Source organism: Malaclemys terrapin, chromosome 7 (genome assembly GCF_027887155.1).
Source record: "Malaclemys terrapin pileata isolate rMalTer1 chromosome 7, rMalTer1.hap1, whole genome shotgun sequence".
Classification (NCBI taxonomy): domain Eukaryota; kingdom Metazoa; phylum Chordata; order Testudines; family Emydidae; genus Malaclemys; species Malaclemys terrapin.
The window spans coordinates 28,665,319-28,682,879 of NC_071511.1; the positions used below are offsets into that span (position 1 = coordinate 28,665,319).

The following is a 17,561-nucleotide window of genomic DNA, read 5'->3' on the forward strand; positions in this document are numbered from 1 at the left end:
TGAACTGAAGATGTAGTTTCACACTCCTCTGTTCTCTCTCCCACAAAGTAAGAGGAGGCCTTTTGACCCCCCAGATAATAACCTTTTGACCCCCAGTTTGAGAACCCCTGGATTAATGCATGCAGCAATTTACAAACATTTTATAGAAACTAAACACATTCTTACAAGTCTAACACCTATCTTGAACAATATTAATATATAGGCAAGCTGGTCTGGCTTCCAGCTATGAATTTGTCAGTGGTGAGCTGATGCCAACAGCCTTGGCCAGAGCTGACACCTGGTCTGCCAGCGTCACAGCCACCCTTTCACATGCAAGAACATTTCCTTTATATTACATCCCCCACTCCTCCTGTGCACTTATGGTTTTCTAGAAAAAAACCCAATAGCAACCCTCTTATTTTTGATAGGGAATTCAAGGTGGCCTTGGACACTAGGCCAATCCAGGAGTTTAATCCTACTGCTCTAAATGTACAGTAAAGACCAAATCCTTCACAAAATGTACTTTGTGTTTAACTAGTATAGCTCAAACAAGCTGTGCAGTTTAAATGGTTATAAATCCTCCTGCATGTTGTACTCAAACACATTAAATCATCCTTAGTCATCAACTTCAGTGGAGCTGTGACAACTGACAGCAGCTAAAGATCTGCTCCAAGAAGAAAGGACATTTAGGCTCATTCAGCTCTAGCGTCTGAAACTCTCATCCAGAGCTGTGCCTGAGTAAAGACCTCAGGAATTGGCACTCTACGTTTGTTACCATATGATTTAAAAAAAGAAAACAAAGCCCTAAAATCACTCATTCAGAACTGTTGATAATTAAAGAGATTTTACAACATTAAGCGCATTATGCAAACATGTTCCATATGGACCATTGTAACATAACTGCTCTGGCTAACATAAAAAACTTAAATTCAGCTGCTGTTCTTGAAAAGTTATTTAGGAAAATACTTGTGTATTGAACTTTTAGTATATTTCCTATTAGACAATTTGAGCTGAGTGAATATTTGGCAGCACTGCTCAAAGAAATGCACACTTCTGGATTAATTTCACTGTCAGTTTTTCTTAGCTTCTAGTTTAAAGTCCACTTATGTGAAGTTGCTTTCACTGCATAAAATAGTAAAAGCATGTGAAACTGTTGCCATGGTTATTGCTTACGTATTTATAAAACCATTTACTCTGCAAAAAAATTGAAGAACTGACTGCATATGTTTTGCTAAATTATATTAATTAGAAGGGACTGTAAAGGACTAATTAAGAGGCTAAGGTACAATGTTGACTTTCTTTTTCAACAGATTGGAGACATGTTTAAAGTAAGCACTTATACGGTATCTTGTTCAATGCGGTACCAAAAGAGGAAGGAAATTTGTGAAGAATATACCACAGAGAAGCTGGGGGAGGGAGAAGGAAATACAGTTTTTTACATTTTCTTGCAGTGCTTCCAGTAGAATGAATGAGCTGTCCAAATCCATATTTTTCTTACGGTATCTAGTTAAGTGTATTAGAGCAATAAGAATTCTAAGTTTTGAAAGGTTACCATACGGGAAATTGAGCACTATGGTGGAGAAGAAGAGAGTGCTTGCACAACTAAGTCTTGGTGTGTGCGTTGTGCATCCTGTTTGGCAACAAGGAAGCGGTGATGTTCTGTCAGCTACTCAGTGCTTTGACAGATCTGACAAAACTGTAGAAATGCAAAAGAGTAGCTAGTCTATTTTTTTAGAACATATCAAAGTGTTTTTGTGTGAAAAATATCTTGTGATGGCAGTGGTTCTGATGTAATTAATAAACAGCAGTAAAACAATGGGTGCTTCTCGCTCTTTCTTCAGAGTGAGGATCTGTTGTCTTTGTTGTTATAAAGAAGCCAGAACTTTATCCTCTCTTTTTCCTCTTAATTTTATTAGTACCTCCTAAACCTGTCCATCTCAAACCTGGGCAGGAAAGAATTCCTCCAGCACCTTCTCGGCCTTTACCAGCTGATCCCAAGTCATCAAGAAGCTTAGTGCCTGAAGAGGAAGAAACACAAACATCATCAGGAGTCAACATCCTCATTGAAAAGTTTGAAAGTATTAGGTAAATATTTATATTTGTCTGTTTCTGCCTGTGTCATTTTTTGCATTCGGTTTGAAACTTCGTCTCAATGGGAGGAAAAAAATCAAGAAATATTTATTATAGCTATTGTGTACAAATTCATATAGAGCAATTTGTCTAATCATAAACCCTAAACTTAACAGAGTACATGTGGGGACTTTATACAAAAAGCAATGTTGCCAAAAAAAGTATTGATCTATATCATGCCATCAGTCTCCAAATAGGAGTCTCCACTGAAATCAGTGAAGAGTTGTGCCTAAAAATAACCCAATGTCTGCTTTTAATAGGCAAAGTTTGGGTCGGAATTGTTTTGCTATTACAAGATCTTGATTATTGTAGTTACAATGAATGAGACTTCTGATTTTATTGATTTAAAAACTTTATAACATTCCATAAATGTCAGGCAAACTGTTTACAGTTCATGGGGAAGGAAAACAGATGACAGCATATTATAGATCAGGCTAATGTACAAGCTAGTTTCTACAGAAACTGCATTTGTTGAATTTGGTTGGTCAGTTTTACTGTAAAATTGGCTGATCTTGCAAACCCTATTCAGAGGAAATTCCCATTAAAGGCCAAGCCTGCAGGATAGGATGTGGAGTTGAAAAAAAAAAAAAAAAAAAAGTTTTTTCCACTAGTTATGATATTTAAACTGGTCACATGAATTTTGAAAGTCATGCTTTGATATAGGAAAATACTACATTGCTGTCCCTTTAAAATTTCATCTGTCTTGTAAGGAGATCCCCTGCCCTGAAGGGATAATCCATTGAAGAGCAATGAGTTCCTATCTTTAAGGAAGGGGAAAAGACACTTCCTCCCTGCAGAACAGGAGGAATTTTTAAAGGGATAGCAAGTGGCTTGGCTTTGTGTGCAACTTTTGAATGAGTATTTGTTTCAGTCATTCTGACTGGAATTTTCAAAGGTTCTTAGGGGAGTTAGGGCCCCGCTGCCATTGCAACTAAATGGAAACTGGGCTCCTAACTCCCTTAAACACCTTGGAAAATCCCAGCCGCCAATTCAAATGACCAAGGTGCTTCCTCTTCATTTGTAGGCAACCTACCCACGTTCTTCAAAGAAACCAATTAAATTTAACTTTTAAGATGGAACCTGGATTGGACTCTTCCAAACAGCCAAGCCCAAGTGACTGTGAAGTGGTAGCTTCCTGTGGCAGTTCTACAAATAAAAAAAGTGAGCCAGATGAAAATGAGCCAGACGTCCTGTGCAGTGCAGAACTGTCTAATCCAGACATAATGAAAATTAAAGAGCTAAGCATCGGGGAAAACAAAAGCTATGAGGACTGTACTGGTGTGAATGTGAGCAAAGAGCCCTCTGGAGAACTGGAGAGTAAGGACTCAACCTCAGAGCTGAATGGTAATGGTAAAATTCCCAACAGAGACAGTGGAATTGACAGTCCTTCTTGTAGTGTGGCGGGAGAGACTTTTCCAAACGAAGAAGGCACAGACCAGAAGAAGTCCACTGCCTCTGGGAATCCAACAGAGATGGAAACTGACAGCAAGGGTAGCAAGTCTTCACCTGTAGAGCAGAAGAGAGACTCAACCCAGGATGAAGACAGTGACCTAGATGAGGGAAGTAGCGAGGAACAAGAGACAGCAGAAGTGCCAAAGTTAGAAGAGTTAGATGTAAACAAGGTAAGATACTTATTTGTTCATCGCTTTCAAACCTTAAATCCTGATTCTGCAACTGGCCTTGTGCTGGGGAGACACCGTTGCATCCATATTCATGGAATTTAAAGCCAGAAGGACCATTATGATCATGTAGTCTGTTGCTGTGTATACCACAGGTTATACACAGAGTTAGAATATCTCTTTTAGAAAGACCTCCAGTCTTGATTATCACTTGACTTCAAGTGATGGAGAATCCACCACATCTGTTGGTAAGTTGTTCCAATTGCACCAACGCTAAAAAAGTGCACCTTAGTTCTGGTTTGAATTTGTCTAGCTTCAGCTGTTGGATCCCTGGGTGCAGGAGTCTACCCTGTGTGGAGCTCTTGGCAGGATCGGGGCCTCACATATTCATATTTGAAATCATAGCCTTATGGAAGTACTTGCATGTCATTTGAAGCCTTTGTTGTATTTCTTATAAAGGCGCTTATGCCTTTTTCTCTTTTATATATTGTGGATGGAAAAGTTTCTTATTAAGCCTGAGGTCTCTGTAAATTACATTGTTTCAAGTCAGTAATACATTTGAATACAGTGTGCAAAGGGTCCAGTCCTAGAGCAGTATTACGTAACTTATGACAAGCAAGGAGCAATACTGGTTCACTGTTCAAGCAGTTCTTTGCACCTAGAAGACAACATTCTGGAATACAGAGTACTGTAGCTCACAGCTGCAACAATATACACAGCAGTCTGTAATTTTATATTAAAGGAATGTGTAATTAACTGTATTTACTAGAGCTGTCAAGCGATGAAAAATTTAATTGTGATTAATTGCGCAATTAAAAAAATTAACGGCAATTAATCGCGCTGTTAAACAATAATAGAATACCATTTATACAAATATTTGTGGATGTTTTCCACATTTTCAAATATATTGATTTCAATGACAACATAGAATACAAAGTGTACAGTGCTTACTTTATATTTATTTTGTATTATAAATATTTGCACTGTAAAAATAAAAGAAATAGTATTTTTCAATTCACTTAATACAAGTACTTTAGTGCAGGCTGTTTATTATGAAAGTTGAACTTACAAATGTAGAATTATGTACAAAAAGTAACTGCATTCAAAAATAAAACAGTGTAAAACTTTAGAGCCTACAAGTCCACTCAGACTTACTTCTTCTTCAGCCAATCGCTCAGACCAATGGTCCCCAACCTTTTCCATGGGGCGAGCTCCAGACGACTAGCCGCCGAGGACCGTGGCCGCCAGACAAGCAGCCGCCGAAATGCCGCCGTGACGTGACAACGTCAAGAGGCATCGCCGCCGAAATGCCGCCAAAATTCGTGAAGTGGCAACGTCAAGAGGCGTCGCCGCTGAAATGCTGCCGTGAAGCAGCGTCATCAAGAGGCGGTGACGCTGAAATGCCGCCGAAATTCGGCGGCTTTTCGGCTGTAGCACTTCTTGGCGGCATTTCAGCGGCTGCTTGTCTGGCTGCCAGTAGGCGGGCCCACATGGATGCCCCGGCGGGCACCGTGGCACCCACAGGCAACGCATTGGGGACCCCTGGCTCAGACAAACAAGTTTGTTTATATTTGCAGGAGATAGTGCTGCCTGCTTCTTGTTTACAATGTCACCTGAAAGTGAGAAGAGGCATTCACATGGCAGTGTTGTAGCCGGCATTGCAAGATATTTACGTGCCAGATGTGCAAAAGATTCATATGTCCCTTCATGCTTCAAACATCATTCCAGAGGACATGCGTCCATGCTGCTGATAGGTTCTGCTTAATAACGATCCAAAGCAGTGCAGACAGATGCATATTCATTTTCATCATCTGAGTCAGATGCCACCAGCAGAAGGTTGATTTTCTTTTTTGGTGGTTCGGGTTCTGTAGTTTCTGCATTGGAGTGTTGTTCTTTTAAGAGTTCTGAGAACATGCTCCAAACTCCGTCCCTCTCAGATTTTGGAAGGCACTTCAGATTCTTAAACCTTGGGTCGAGTGCTGTAACTATCTTTAGATTGGTACCTTCTTTGTGTTTTGTCAAAACTGCAATAAACTGTTCTTAAAACAAACAACATTCTGGGTCATCAACCGAGACTGCTATAACATGAAATATATGGCAGAATGCGGGTAGAACACAGAGCAGGAGACATACAATTCTCCCCCAAGGAGTTCAGTCACAAGGTTAATTAACGCATTATTTTTTTAACAAGCATCATCAGCATGGAAGCATGTCTTCTGGATTGGGGGCAAAAGCATGAAGGGGCATAGAAATGTTTAGCATATCCGGCACGTAAATACCTTGCAATTCTGGCTACAAAACTGCCATGTGAATGTCTGTTCTCACTTTCAGGTAACATTGTAAATAAGAAGCAGGCAGCATTATCTCCTGTAAATGTAAACAAACTTGTTTCTTTTAGTGATTGACTGAACAAGAAATTGGACTGAGTGGACTTGTAGGCTCTCAAGTTTTACATTGTTTTGTTTTTGAGTGCAGTTATGTAACAAAAAAAATCTACATTTGTAAGTTGTGCTTTCACGATAAAAAGATTGCACTACAGTACTTGTATGAGGTGAATTGAAAAATACTATTTCTTTGGTTTATCACTTTTACAGTGCAAATATTTGTAATAAAAATAATATCAAGTGAGCACTGTACACTTCGTATTCTGTGTTGTAATTAAAATCAATATATTTGAAAATGTAGAAAAACATCCAAAATATTTAATACATTTCAATTGGTATTCTATTGTTTAACAGTGCAATTAAAACTGAGATTAATCGTGGTTAATTTTTTTAATCGCAATTAATTTCTTTTAGTTAATTGTGTGAGTTAACTGTGATTAATTGGCAGCCCTAGTATTTATCAAACATTGTAGTAGAATTGGTTGGAAATTTTTCCAGCAATAGATAAAATGCTGTTGCGCCTGTTTCCTTGACCAATTTACACCATCTTATATTAGCAAGTCTGGCTCATTGTGTAGACTTTATTATAAAATCATTGTTATATAGCAAGAATATAAGGCCTGATTCTCCTCCAAAGTACCCTAATGTAAATTGGGAGCAATTTACTTGAAGACAAAGCTGTAATACCAGTGTGAGTGAGAGGAGAATCAGATCCCTGGATCCAGGAACATTTACAGGCCTCCACTTCCAAAGGCAAATGTAGCAACCCAAGTGAATCTTGTGGTGATGGGCTCAGAACTTGTTAATAATATTTGTAAATCCACATGCATCAAACACAGTGTTCTAGTTATTAGTTCAGTGTTACTAGTATGAGTCATGTCAGAAGGAAGGACAAAAACATTGATTTTGGTGTCACTGGGACCATTAACTTCAGAGAAATAGCTGACATTAAGGCAAAACTTGAAAGTTTATTCTGGCAAATGCTGCTTCTCAAAGTGAAGGTTGTTTACATTTTCCAAGCAGCGTGATGAATGAATACACAGTCCATTCTAATGTCAAACAAAACTTTCCTGCGTAATTGTAATAGTTTATATTTATGCAGCTAGAATTTTTCATATGGGGGATCCCAAAGTGCATTATAGGCTTAACCAACTGACACTAAAATGTAATTGTCTAAAAGATGGCTTCACCGACTGTATAAGTCTACCAACCCTGAGCTGGAGACCAGCAACCATTCAAGAGTATACGCAGCACAGCAGTGCTCCAATTTCAGAATAAATACTGAGAGAAAAGAATCACTGTCTGGCAGATAGCGGAACCCTGAGCAATAACTAATGTGGGTTTGATAAACTACAGCTACTTGGAAAAACCTGATTGCTCTTTTGACAGAACTACACCAGTGGTCAATGAGGGTAACACAGCAGAGGAGATATACAGTATTTGGATTTGCCTCCCTGTGCATTTTCTGTAGTTCCCCAAAACTGCAGAGACCATGAGAACCATGAACCTGACATAGATTTTATACCATCTGCACTGGACAATGAAGACTTTATAAAGTCTATATCAGGTCCAGGGCTACTGTGGACCTGCTATGGTCTGATGTAGGTGCTGTGGACTTAAACATTTGCAGGAAGATAAAAATGGAGTCGTGCAGGAATCAGGGTATGGGGGCTTGAGAAGCTGAATCAGGGGGCTATCTGGGCACCCAGGAAGGCTGCAGGATCTGCTTAAGGCCAAAGGAAATCTGCAGAGGACTCTGAGTGAGGGCTAGAGGGAAAGCCCTTTGAAACGGAGTGGTGCAGGATTCATCAGAAACTACTGGGAGAGGATTCAGAGAAAGGGACATAGTGAAGTTCTTCAGGTGTGTGGGTCCCCTGACCTATAGAAGTGAGCTCCCCTTTCCTCTCTGGCTCCCCCAGGTCTCGATTTCTACTCATTTTCCTAGCTTGCTTCCAAGCAGGCCTTCTAAACCTCATAAAACTGGTTGCAGTTTTTAGTAGGTCTTCAGGAACCATTCATTTATAAAGTCTGCATTCAAGTCTGCCAGTACTGCGGGCTTCTGTAAGATTTATAAAAAGTTCACACTAGTCCATGCAGACTTTATAAAATCTTCATTAGGCCCAGGTTCCGATCAGGATTTAGAGCAAGTCTTGGGGACTTCAGAAGAGCTGCGCTGTGGCAAAGCTGGGAAGAGGAACAGGGGGCAGTGGTTTTCAACCCGGGGTCCGGGGCCCCCTGAGGGGTCGCGAGCAGGTTTCAGGGGGTCAGCCAAGCACGGCCGGCGTTAGACTCGCTAGGGCTCAGGGCAGAAAGCTGAAGCCCCGCCGCTTAGGACTGCAGCCCTGGGCCTTGAGCTCCAGCACCCAGGGCTGAAGCCGTAGCCTGAGCAACTTAGCTTCATGGTGCCCCTTGTGGCGTGGGGCCCTAGGCAATTGCCCTGCTTTCTACCCCTTAATGCCGGCCCTGGCTTTTACATGGAGAAAAACAGTTGTGGTACGGGTGGGCCGTGGAGTTGTTATAGCATGTTGGGGAAGGGGCGGGGGTGTCTCAGAAAGAAGAAGATTGAGAAACCCTGGTATAGAGCCTGAGGAAGCATGGGAAGGCTGGGAGTGGAGGAGAGAGAGTGTGCAAAAGCCAGTTGAGAAGCTGGGGATCTAATGAGAGCTTCAGGAACCACAGGTGAAATTCTATGGGGAATCTGAGCTACCGATGGGTCACTTGGCTGGGGGAGTTTGTCATACTTCCAGGGAACCTATCTGACTCCCTTGGCACACCACAAAGTCTGCAGAATCCTGGCTGGCCATTTGCTGTTGACTTACTTCAAAAGTATGCCTTTATCTGCCTCATAGTTGGTCCTGTGCACTAAATCTCCTGTGGAGTTTCTAGATCAAACTTTTTCTGAGATAAACAATGACTAAAAAAGACTTATTCATGTTTTCTAAATTACACAGATTTTTTTTTTTCTAAGTCTCAATCTCAAAAATGGCGGGCCTGAATTGCTATATACTAGGCCAAAAGGCCGTGCAAGATCAAATAAGAACAATTGTCTGGGTATGGGAAGGGCCTGGAAATTTGGACAGCATCAACAAGAAAAGTGAAAGAGTTCTTGAGCACACAAACATCTCCGTAGTGCTGCAAATGTCCTTGCTTACGTAGAACTCTCTGGACTCTAGTCCTACTAGCAGGGCTTTCTGAATCAAACATGTGCTGCTGCTTGTTTATTTGTACTGAGGTGTAGTGCTTAAGAGCCCCAGCCATGGACAGGACCCCTTTTGCTAGGTGCTGTACAAACACAGAACAAAAAGAGGGTCCTTGTCCCACGGAGCTTACAGTCTAATCTATTGGTGATAGCAGCAGCAGGCTGATATGTTTGATGATGATGTGTATAAGAATCTAGACAAGATACCTTTATACTAACCGTATGACTGTGCTCCAATAATTTTTGGTTTTCACGTAGGTGATCTTTTACTAAGACTCAATTTTGGAAATATTGTATTTCTGTAGTCTCCTGTGATAAACCTTCAGAGCTCTGTCACTTAATTCCAACACCAAAACTAAAAATGCTACAGAGTCAGATTGTAGAAGGACTTGGATGGCTCAGGGATTGAAGCCTTCCCCTGCAGTCCACTGGTTCAAGTCGAATTGGTAGTAACAGAAAGTTGTTACAATCTGAGTGTTGTTCAGTGGTCTTTGTGAACTGACATGATTGTTCAGTCCATCTCCCAGTGGATGTGTGTCACTTTTGCAAAATCCCCACAAAACCAGGAGATGTGAATCAGGCACTTTTCTCACTAGCCCTGCAGTCACCAACACATTTTGTTTTCCAATTTAAAGTTTCTTTGAAGATTAAATTCAGCTAGTTGAACCTCAGGTTACCAAACAGAAAAGGGAGATCTATGCATTTACTGTTTCTATTGTGGACTGAAGGCTCACCAGATGTAAAATGTTACAAAGATAATAAATGACCTAGTCTCAGTCCTACCGTATGTATTCAAGTCAAACTGGACTCCCAGGAAGATTTGTTTTTGTAAGGAATGCAGGCCCAAACCAGATTTATCCCTTGTGTAATTGTAATGGGATGGATTTGGTTCATTTTTAAGATGTGCTTTACTGACACACCAACATTTTATAAGATATTTGAGTTCCAGGGTGCAGCATTTATAATAATACACCTTGCTCCTCTTAGATCACTTATGTAATTAAATATATAATGTAAAGTTTTAATTGTGAGTTTTAAATAACATAAACCATGTATTTGAAGTAAAGCTAATTGTTACTTAGTTTGGTGCTTTGAGTAGGTTAGGGAATCTGTAAATAGAGACTTAACTTTGCAATTTAAATGAGAAAATTTTGAGGGGAAGGAATTATCCTTATCACCGGGATTTCCATATTACATTGCCACATTGTCCTCCGTTCTGCCTCCTTGATTCTGCTCACTTTGACTGTTACGGTTGTTGGGTGCTATGGAATGAACTGGGGAAAGCCCAGAGCATGCTCATTGCCTTACCTGACACCCTTGTGGGGAGGAGAGCTGGGAAGGTTTCGTAGGCTGCCCTGTCTCAATTGACTGTTCCATTACTGCTCATTCTGGAGCTGTCAGCTGGAGAAAGGTAGGGCCCAATCAGGCTGAAAGTTTATTTTACTCTCCCCAAAACCAGTTACTGTGTGGAAGGGAGGTTTCCCTTGAGATTAAAAAGCTCCTGCACAGTTATAAGGGAACGAGGAAACATCAATCACCATCAGCTTTTGAGATTGGGGGCAGAGAGAGTGCATCCTCTCTGTCTGAAAAGGACTTTTTAGGGAAAAAAATCATGCCAGGGGTTGGACCTGTTTCTTCCTACTTTTTCTCTACACACACTCTCACACCCATACAAGTGCCCCAGTCTTTGCAGCCACGCAGCAGGGGTAACTAGTAACTGTAGTAACATTCATGTCTCTGGAAAGCTTTGTATCTTGTAGACAGAACAGGGTGCATAGTAATTACAGCTGCAGGTTGGTTTAATAATGACTTGATGATTCCCAGTCCACCAAGTTAAGTGGAGCTCATGGATAATCGCTGATCTCCCCCTCCCCCACTGTACTTTCTCTCCCCCCCCTTCCCCCCCAAAAAACCCCCACCCCTTTTGAATCAATAAACCTTTGCTGGTGAAGTACTATTCCCTACTGGGACGCTTGTATTGTTCTCTTGACTAGTTTTAAATATTCTATGTCATGTAGCTTCCCTTTGGAATCTAACACATCTCACTATCAGCACACAATTATTTTTAAGTGATTAGGATTTTTATCTGTCTTTTGTCAAAATGAAAACGGACAAGGGGAGCTTATCAGTTTTGGTAATGTCTCAGAAAACGTCAGCAGCACAAAAACTGAGACATTTTAGCCTTGATATACTTACAAGAGAGGGAATGAAATGAAAGTGGGATTGGAGCCACTATCATGTTCTATAGACTGTTAATGTCAGGATTTTTGGTGGAGCTACTGCTTGGTATGGACTGAGTAATACTTTTGAAAGTGAGAACATTTTTTCATGTATTTTTATTTAAATGTTTGCAGTAAAAGGAAAAATAAGTAGAGAAACTCCTCCTCCCCCCCCCCCCCCCCGGTTGTCTATCACTGTACTATTTGAGTGTCTTCCACATAAAAACAATAGCAATAGCAAAGCCTACAGGGGACTCCATGCAGTCACTAGCTTATCTCCTTTTGTGGGTGAAAACTCTGGTGTAGTGATTTCAGGTTTTTTGTTTTTTCATTGATTTGTTTTTCAGTTTTTGTTGGAGGGTGTCTTTGGATAGAAAGGGGTGTCGATGTTGTGTTATTACTATGGTATTTGCAGTGTTTTTGTTGCTGTGTTGTTCCCAGAATATGAGAGACAAGCTTGTCTCCTTCACCAACAGAAGTTGGTCTAATACAAGATATTACCTCACCCACTTCGTCATTACAATGGTGGAAATATGTCGTCAGCTAGGAAGGTTTTGCAATGTTTCCTAAAGATGCTCAGGCTCTAGAGTCATCTAAATTCCTCTGGAAGTTCATTCCATAGCTGGATCCCCTCATTGTCCCTAGCTCTCATGTACTTCATCCTGGGCTGTGTGATCTGCACTGTCTCAGGGCACACAACTGTCTTGGTAGTTCATAGATCGTAATTAGGTCTATAATGTAGTTGGGGATTGATCTATTTATTCCATTGAAAATTAGAATCAAGACCATAAACAGCCATCAGAACTTGACAAGGTGGTTGGGCTTGATCATGGACGTGATGTGCTCACAATGGCTTAAACTGTGGAGGACATCACAAGGAATATATTGTAAGATTAGAGAGGAAGGCTGATCCAGAGGTTAGGGTGCAAACCTGGAACTTGGGAGACCCATGTTCAGTTCCCTGCTCTGTGACTGATGTCCTGTGTGACCTTTGTCATCACTTTGCATCTCTCTGCCACAGTTCTGTATCTGTAAAATGGAGTTAATAATATCTCCCTTCCTCACAAGGGCATTATGAGGATAAATACATTAAAGATTTGAGGTACTCAGATACTTATATGCCCCCCACGCTGTACTGTATTACTTTAGATATAGGTCCTGCTGTGGCTATGTATCTTCTATACAATAGATTATTTCTTACAAAGAGGCCAAAAAAACACGCCTCAATCTCAAAGAAAGATCTTCCTGTTCTCTTGCTATTTTCTATTCCCAACATCATCTAGGGCCAATAATACCTCTTGGGGAGGAGAGATGCCGAAGTATAGGCTGTAACTGTGTGTGGGGGTTGGCTCCTATATCATCCTGGACTATGGGTGCAACAAAATGGGTTTATTCAAGAGAATTGGCCATATTGAATCTCGTTGCTCCATCAAGTCCAGTATTCTGCTGCTGGCTGTGACAAGTATCTGAATAGAACTCTGCATATTTGTTTTCTATATAGTTTATTGAAAGTTCAGTCTGTCTCAAGGTTGAAGAACTAGACAGCCTACATATAAGTGGAGTTTCAGTTCCAATTTTGTGGCATAATTTATCTGTTGGGAAACTTGACCTGGATTTCTGGATCAAACTATTGGTCAGATTATCTCTGTGTGTTCCAAATAACTTTTTTGCTTTAAAGAGGATGTGAAATCATTGTTTGCTTCCTGATTCAATCTTTAAAGACACACCATTCTAAAGGTTGAAACCGGTTTCTTAATTTATTTCTTTAGTGGTTTATGTGCAATGGAGTGTTGCCTCTTTGTTTCCGAAGTCAGTGACATTTAAATGCCACCGATATATCCACCTATTTTTCCCTAAAGTGCGCAGTCTTTTTGTCTTAATGGTGGTTAAGAAACAATGGATTTGCTATCTGATCACAATCAATTTATTGGCAACCCCTGGGATAGTGAGGCATCCAGGCTACAAGGAAGTGGATTTAATAGCCTACGAAATAGATAACCTTTCACTACTGTTTTCAACTTTTTGGGGTTTTTTTTTTGTTTTGTTTTGTTTTTTTTGAGTGGGAAGTTTTTCCATAACAATCATTTGCCAGAAACTTTTGTGATTTTAAAAAGAGCATGATCGTATTTGACTTTGGATTACTTTTCACATAAAATATATTTTGCTAGTCTGTTTGGCAAGATTCAAGACACACCCATCTTATAATCAATTGGAGATACTAGCTGCGTATACCTGTTGACTTAACCTGCAACTCTACGTAGTCTATGAGGAGTTAGTGCCATGTGTCACTTGAACAGTAATTTCCCCCCGATTTAAAGTCAAGGCTTGGATTTGACCTGTTATTTCGCTGTGATGTATGTTCTTAACATAATCACTGCTCTAATGAGCACCTCCGCAAGTGTGTGTGCTTTCTAGGGGGGAGAACCCATGTGGAATTATGGGTGATTGTTCATCTGACCCAACTCTTCTTGTGTCCCCTCCCACTTCTATACAATATGCATATGAGGCAGCATGCCCCCCATTTGCCTCTATGGATGGGGGAGCTTGATGGGGCTGTCTCTGAAGGGGGACAGTCCCAGTGGTGAGAAAGGGACACTTGATGAAAGACACCAAGTAGCTTCTCCCCTCCCCCCATGAGTCTGGGACCCACTGGTCAGCTGGGAGGGAGAGGTGCCAGCATTCCACAGCTCCCAGGATTTAACCTGGAGTGGGGGCCATGTCTAGCCTCTCTTGGCTCCATTCCAGCAGCAAAGAATTACTCACCACTCCCTCTTGGTCTAGGGCAGAAGCAATCTGCACTCTCCCATATGTTGGTACAGCTTACTTCCCTTTCAGCTGTGGCTCAGCTGCACTGTCTCTGACATTGGAGGTAAGGCGGGGTTTTGCAGCGTCTTGGCTATGCCCACGAGCCCTCTCCTGTTTCCCCCTCTCCACCCACTTCTGCAGGAGGAGTAGCAGAGTAGCAGTGGCTGCTCTTCCTAATGTGTGTGGGGGAGCAATGTGGATAGCTTATCCCAGGAAATAAGGGAGCACTTCACTCTCTTGAGTGGGTGCCTAGCAGGGCACTTGATTGAAACTCTGAGTAAGTGCAGTGCACACTCACAGCAGGCAAGCTGTACAACTAGGCTTTGTGTGTGTAATTACCCATTTGCCTCTGTGACTGTGATAACTGCTCACACCGTTTCAGAGATCCCTCTGCATATGCGTGAACCTGGGCCTCTACTTTAGGAACATTTGGTCCAGTGTTTTTGCAAAAGTAGAATTTGCCCTGTTTTTTAGTGTTGGAGAATAACTATGGCCACATATGCATTGTGGTTGGGAAGAAGTAATTGGACTGCTTGAAAAGGAACGAATGACCATAGTGCAATCAGTACTTTCAACATTCTGTAATAAGCTTCTCGTGTCTGCAAATTAAATGCCTACTGCTTCCCTTTTTCTTGTCCTTCTGCTCATTCAGCCAGCATAATACTTAAACTACTTCAGAATATTTTTAACAACTGTAATATACAACATGGTTATACTGACTAATCATTCAGCGAGAATTTGAGGAAGAACAGAAGTTGAGCGTATTTATAACACATGTGTATAGCCAGTAGGGGAACATATTTGACAACTTCCTGAAAATTACACTCGTGCTATCTGTACAATATGTGCTTATTAGTAAAGCTAACTTCACTGGTGCCCATTGTACATTATCAAGAATTTATTTATACATAGTCTGGAGTTTAAGTTTACAGGTATCTTTAGTCATTTATGCTAAATAAATAAAGTAATCTGTCTGGCCATTACTCCCAAGAGTAAAAGTTTGTTTCAGTGCTGAGTTTATGCTTGGTTAAGCCTTAGAGCCTTAATATTTTTCACATAATGCTGAACTCAAAGATATGGCTGGATGACTACATTATAATCAGCTAGTGATTTCATTCCACACCGCAATAGTGGCATTTATACAGCTCTTTCCATCCAGAAGATCTCAAAGCACTTTCCAGAATGGGCAAACATCACTTTCTCCATTTTATATGTAGGCAATGAGAGATTAAGTGACTTTCCCATGAAGATACATGTGCACCAGGATCTCCCTCGCACCACAGAAAGGACAGGCTTCAGGGTTGGGAGTGAACCATGCCAGGTATGCGCCCGTGCTCACAACTCCATGGCAGAGCTGCCAGCTGACGTCCCCGGCGGGCCACAAAACTAGGGTAGAATACAAGCTGGCCACCGGGGTTCCCCACCCTCCACAGCTGGTACTAGGTCCTGCCACTTGGTGTCCAGGTGGGACACGAGGGTGGGGAAATGAAGCATGTGGAGCACGAGCGTAAACAGTTGTTCTCTCAGTGCGGTTCGGAAACAAACTGGCTGCAGAGCACATTGCTGCCTCGTGGTAGGAGGTGGAGGGGGCCGGGAGGGCTCATGGGGCAGGGGCCGAATGGAAAGGTCCGGAGGGCCTGGGGTGAGGGGTGCGCGGGGAGCGCCCTCTTGCAGGACCCGCTCGAGGTTGACCCGAGAAGTGGTCAGTAAGGCGGCTTCAACCTCCTGAAGTACGCGCCGGGAGATCCAAAGGGTGGAGAGCCCCATGTGCCAATCTAGCCAATAGAAGGCAGGTATATTAGCCCCTGGATAAGCAGGTCCCTTTTCCCCTGGTAGTTGAACAGGGGTTATTGGAGGTTAATTAGGACAGCTGGGGCCAATTAAGGGCCTGCCAAAACCTGTTAAAAGCCTCCCCTCCAGTCAGATAGGTGCACGCAATAGGAGCTGTGGGGAGCAGGCGTGCTGCTGGAGAGCCGGATGGTGCAGACACTGACAAACGCTGGAGACAGACCTCACAGGTACAGAGGTGAAGAGCAGGGGAAACTCTGTCCCACAGGGCGTACAGCCCTTCCAGGCCCCACAGGTTTGGGGAGAAGAGACTCTGCCAGAGGGGAGAGACTGAACTGGGCGCCTGGCCTGCTGCCACTACACCAGAGGAGTTATCAGAGACTAAAAGGCTCCCCTCCCCCTCCGCTGTCAGGGAGCCCAGGAGGAACCCCTGCCCAGACAATGTGGGGGCAGTAAACCCAGGGGTGTGGGAAATTCCCAGGGAGAGGACTCCAGCACTCCCCCAGCCCGCCGCTAAGAGGAAGCACAGAGCCCACCGAAGTGGAGAAGGAGCTCTGCCACAGTGTATAGCAAATCAGTGGTATGGTTTGGAAGAGAACCTAGGTTTCCTGATCCACAGACCTGTGTTCTAATCATTACACATGCTGCCTCCCAAGCATGTGTTTTCTGGCTCACTCTTTTTCATCAACATTTGTTGTCTAACTCATATTGGGTTAAAACCTGCTTGCTTTACTCAAGTAAAGAGGCTTACTGACTTCAGTTGGATTAGTTACATACATGAGTAAACCGAGCAAAAGTTAGCCTATAATGTCTTCATCCATATGGCAGTTTGCTTTGTGTTAATTTTACCTTTATAAAATGTAGAACCTGGAAGTTTCATGCTTTTTTTGTCCTAGTATCTTTAGGGCCAGATTCTGTAACCTTACTCACGTTGATCAGTACTTTATTCCAAGAATACTAATCACAGAGTTAAGTATGGCTCAATCTTGGTATTCAAACTACAGAAGGCTGCAAGAGTAGGACTGGCTATAACAATTAATTCACTTTGTTAAAGGTTATGCCAGTGAGAAAATTACCAACCAAGCATTCATTTAAAACGTGCAAGGTGACTATAAAGGGAAATGATTGAAAAATACAGGCACTTATGTTGTCAGTAGCTACCGGTGTGGTGTTCTGCTCTTGTTCGATGATGATAACAGTCGGTTGCGTGCGTGTTCCCTCTGTTTGCTGCCCCGCACAGATAGCTGACACAGCAAACCCCGAGAGAACCCCCAATGACCACAGACTCTAGTAAGGTACGAAGGAACCCAAGCCAGGTTTATTGTCAAACTAAGCACAGTAATAGTTTCCTATAGACTCTAAAGGACATACTACGAATATGTGCCCCCTGGCAATGGACACAGCTCAGTCAGTGGCGGGACACTCCACTGCCCCCTAG

General features: G+C 42.1%; 1 protein-coding gene across 3 annotated transcripts in view; it reads left to right on the top strand.

Annotated features, from left to right (window-relative positions):
* Nucleotides 1-17,561, top strand: part of FGD3 (FYVE, RhoGEF and PH domain containing 3) — a 205,838-nt gene that overhangs the window by 116,716 nt on the left and 71,561 nt on the right. For all 3 annotated transcript variants that reach the window (XM_054036013.1, XM_054036014.1, XM_054036015.1), the window contains exons 3-4: nucleotides 1,896-2,064; nucleotides 3,134-3,731. In XM_054036013.1, the coding sequence (XP_053891988.1) occupies nucleotides 1,896-2,064; nucleotides 3,134-3,731 (767 nt within the window). The remainder of the gene's footprint in view (nucleotides 1-1,895; nucleotides 2,065-3,133; nucleotides 3,732-17,561) is intronic.